General features: G+C 41.8%; 1 protein-coding gene across 1 annotated transcript in view; it reads right to left on the bottom strand.

Moving 5' to 3' along the window:
- LOC106821182 (hemicentin-1-like) overlaps positions 1-2,500 on the bottom strand; it is a gene marked incomplete in the record, with an annotated part of 105,359 nt that overhangs the window by 6,783 nt on the left and 96,076 nt on the right. The window contains 1 exon segment of the mRNA XM_014825873.1: positions 427-542. Within this exon segment, the coding sequence (XP_014681359.1) occupies positions 427-542 (116 nt within the window).

The following is a 2,500-nucleotide window of genomic DNA, read 5'->3' as shown; positions in this document are numbered from 1 at the left end:
TATATGACATTTCGATTGCTATGCGAATTTCTTTTGCCTTTCTTCTGAGATCTCGAACATATAATCATGAATAATTTTGACACGGTAAATAAATTCAGTAGTTCGAATCCACGATAGTTTTAAGAAAGCGCTAGAACCTCGCGTTAGCAATCTGAACAGCATTCAAACATCAAGCTGTGTCCATTCAGAAATAACTAGTTAAAATTATTTGTTTACAGTTGGCAAATAACCACGAGTAGTACTACGAAGAAACAGGTCCAGGTTCTATACGTACCGGATAACATTAGCAGTCCACTCTGAACACATCCCACGCCGGCTGTGATGCTATTGCTTGAANGTTGTGCTGTGATACATAGCGGTGCTGTGTGCTTTCTCTCCCTCCACCTGTGGCTTCATTCTTCAGTTATGATCAGCTGCTCTACCTACCATTCCTCTACGGTCCCTGCCTTCGCTATCAGTATCACCCTGAGGGTTTTCATACTCATACTGATGGTTAACATGCTCATGCTGAACTGGAGGAAGGTATACCTTCTTATTTTTGCCTTTCAAAATAAAAATCACAGCAACGGGTTAGCGAGGCGTTTTAACAACGAGCACATTTGATTTCAGACTACTAGCTGCTCAGTCACAGCTCCAACATCAACCCAACCGTGCTTTTTTGTAACGATGCAATTGCGACTTGAAGTGATTAACTTATTAGAAAAACAAGAAAATTATTAAAACGTAAATTTCTTAATCCTCTTCCCACTAATGTGTGTAATATATAGCGATGAATAAATTTAGAACGGATCTGCTCAGTAATAATATCCTGAGAGACATTGATGCTTTGCCAGTAGTTCCAGCACAATAAATTTTGAGCGTGCACGCATTAAAGAGGATTTTCAATTGAACTTTTTCCTACCGAGCGATTATTTATAAACCTTCAGCATTGACTGCTGACCCATCATAGACGCACTGTGTCTGTTGCGATTCTAATATAGCGGGTACCCAGATAAGTTTAAAATTGGTCTGAAATCAGTGTGCTGTTGCGCATATTGCATTAGTAGGTCATACGCCCACAAGCTGCATGGTAGTCTGTTCATATTGTGCTTGCTCCACAAAACAACAATTCAGTAACAAAACTAGCCAATTACGAAGTGTGCAAGACTTCGCTGCTATGCGAAAATAGAAGCTTTTCAATCAATTTTTGTAATTAGCGTATGCTATCATGTAAGAACAGTTGATAAGCACATGCATGTTTAACATGATTTTACAATTTACGTGTCACATTATATATATATATATATATATATATATATACATACACTTCGTAACATTGGCTGCATTTACGTACTTAAATTGTACTGAACTGTTTTAGGATTGCACAATATGAATATAAAAACCAACACATGACTAGACACTACAATAAATCTATAATTAAATCTAAATAAACAATTAGTTATGAAACAAAGCAATAAATGGCATTAAAATAGTCACAATGGGCATTCGTTTGGGAGTGCACATCACACAAAGCAATCCACGGAAAATTATTCAAAGATGGAAATCAAAAGGATTTGCATGGAAACGGAAAGAAGGACTCAAGCCCTGGATAAAGTTGCATGACTTGTAGACATCAACCTCTTCTGGATGCTCCAAGTCCAAGTATACACAAATTAGTTGTAATTTTAGTACAAAAACACACACACACGCATGTAAGCACGCACACTCACACGCACACGCACACACGCACACATACACACAATACACAATGCCAATGATTCTAGGAAAACAACAATAACTGGATGATCGATAACAGAAACAGGTTACCGATGCATCTCCGGTGAGTACTCGCATATATACACTCAGAAGGGAGCCCGTCTTCAGAAGCTGTAACATTATTCTCAGTCGTAACCGTTTCTGTTGCATAGCCCTAATGCTCATAGGGTCTATGTTCCCCCAGGGTACTGCCGGAACGTACCCTGGGTATGGGCTCTATCGTCCCCCTCATCCGGCACGCATACCATTACTCATGGTAGCTCCTGCTTCTATGCTACGTTCAACTCCATGCTGTTTTCTTGCTGGTCATGGTAACCTTCTTCTCGATGTTCTTGTTGCCCGGCTTCATGGTAGACCCTTCTTCCTCGCTGGCGTCATGTTCTCGGGCGCCCGGGACCGGGGGGTTTCCGTCCCATCGTAACTTTTTCTCCGGTCGCGGCTGTAACCGATGGTTATGTTCCAGTATGGAACTGCACACATATAAGGGTAGGCATCCCCAGCTGCTTTGGGACGCAATCGCGAAATTGGCGGTGGATTTCCATGACAGAGTTTGATGCACCGTGTGGTGTGGATTGCAGAACATTGGTTGCTGGTCGGGCAAGCTGGCTGGTGCGCCTAATCATGTTCTATTTCTTCTATCTATTTGGGTTCATGCTCTGATGCTGCTGGGCAGCAAAGGGCTCCGCAGGAAACGTACGAAGATACCCATCGCAGCCACAATGCAACCTGCAACCTCAGCAGGCAA

This window comes from Priapulus caudatus, unplaced genomic scaffold, assembly GCF_000485595.1.
Source record: "Priapulus caudatus unplaced genomic scaffold, Priapulus_caudatus-5.0.1 Scaffold62, whole genome shotgun sequence".
Classification (NCBI taxonomy): domain Eukaryota; kingdom Metazoa; phylum Priapulida; class Priapulimorpha; order Priapulimorphida; family Priapulidae; genus Priapulus; species Priapulus caudatus.
The sequence above is the reverse complement of the archived record's forward strand: the minus strand, read 5'-3'. Positions and strand labels throughout refer to the sequence as shown.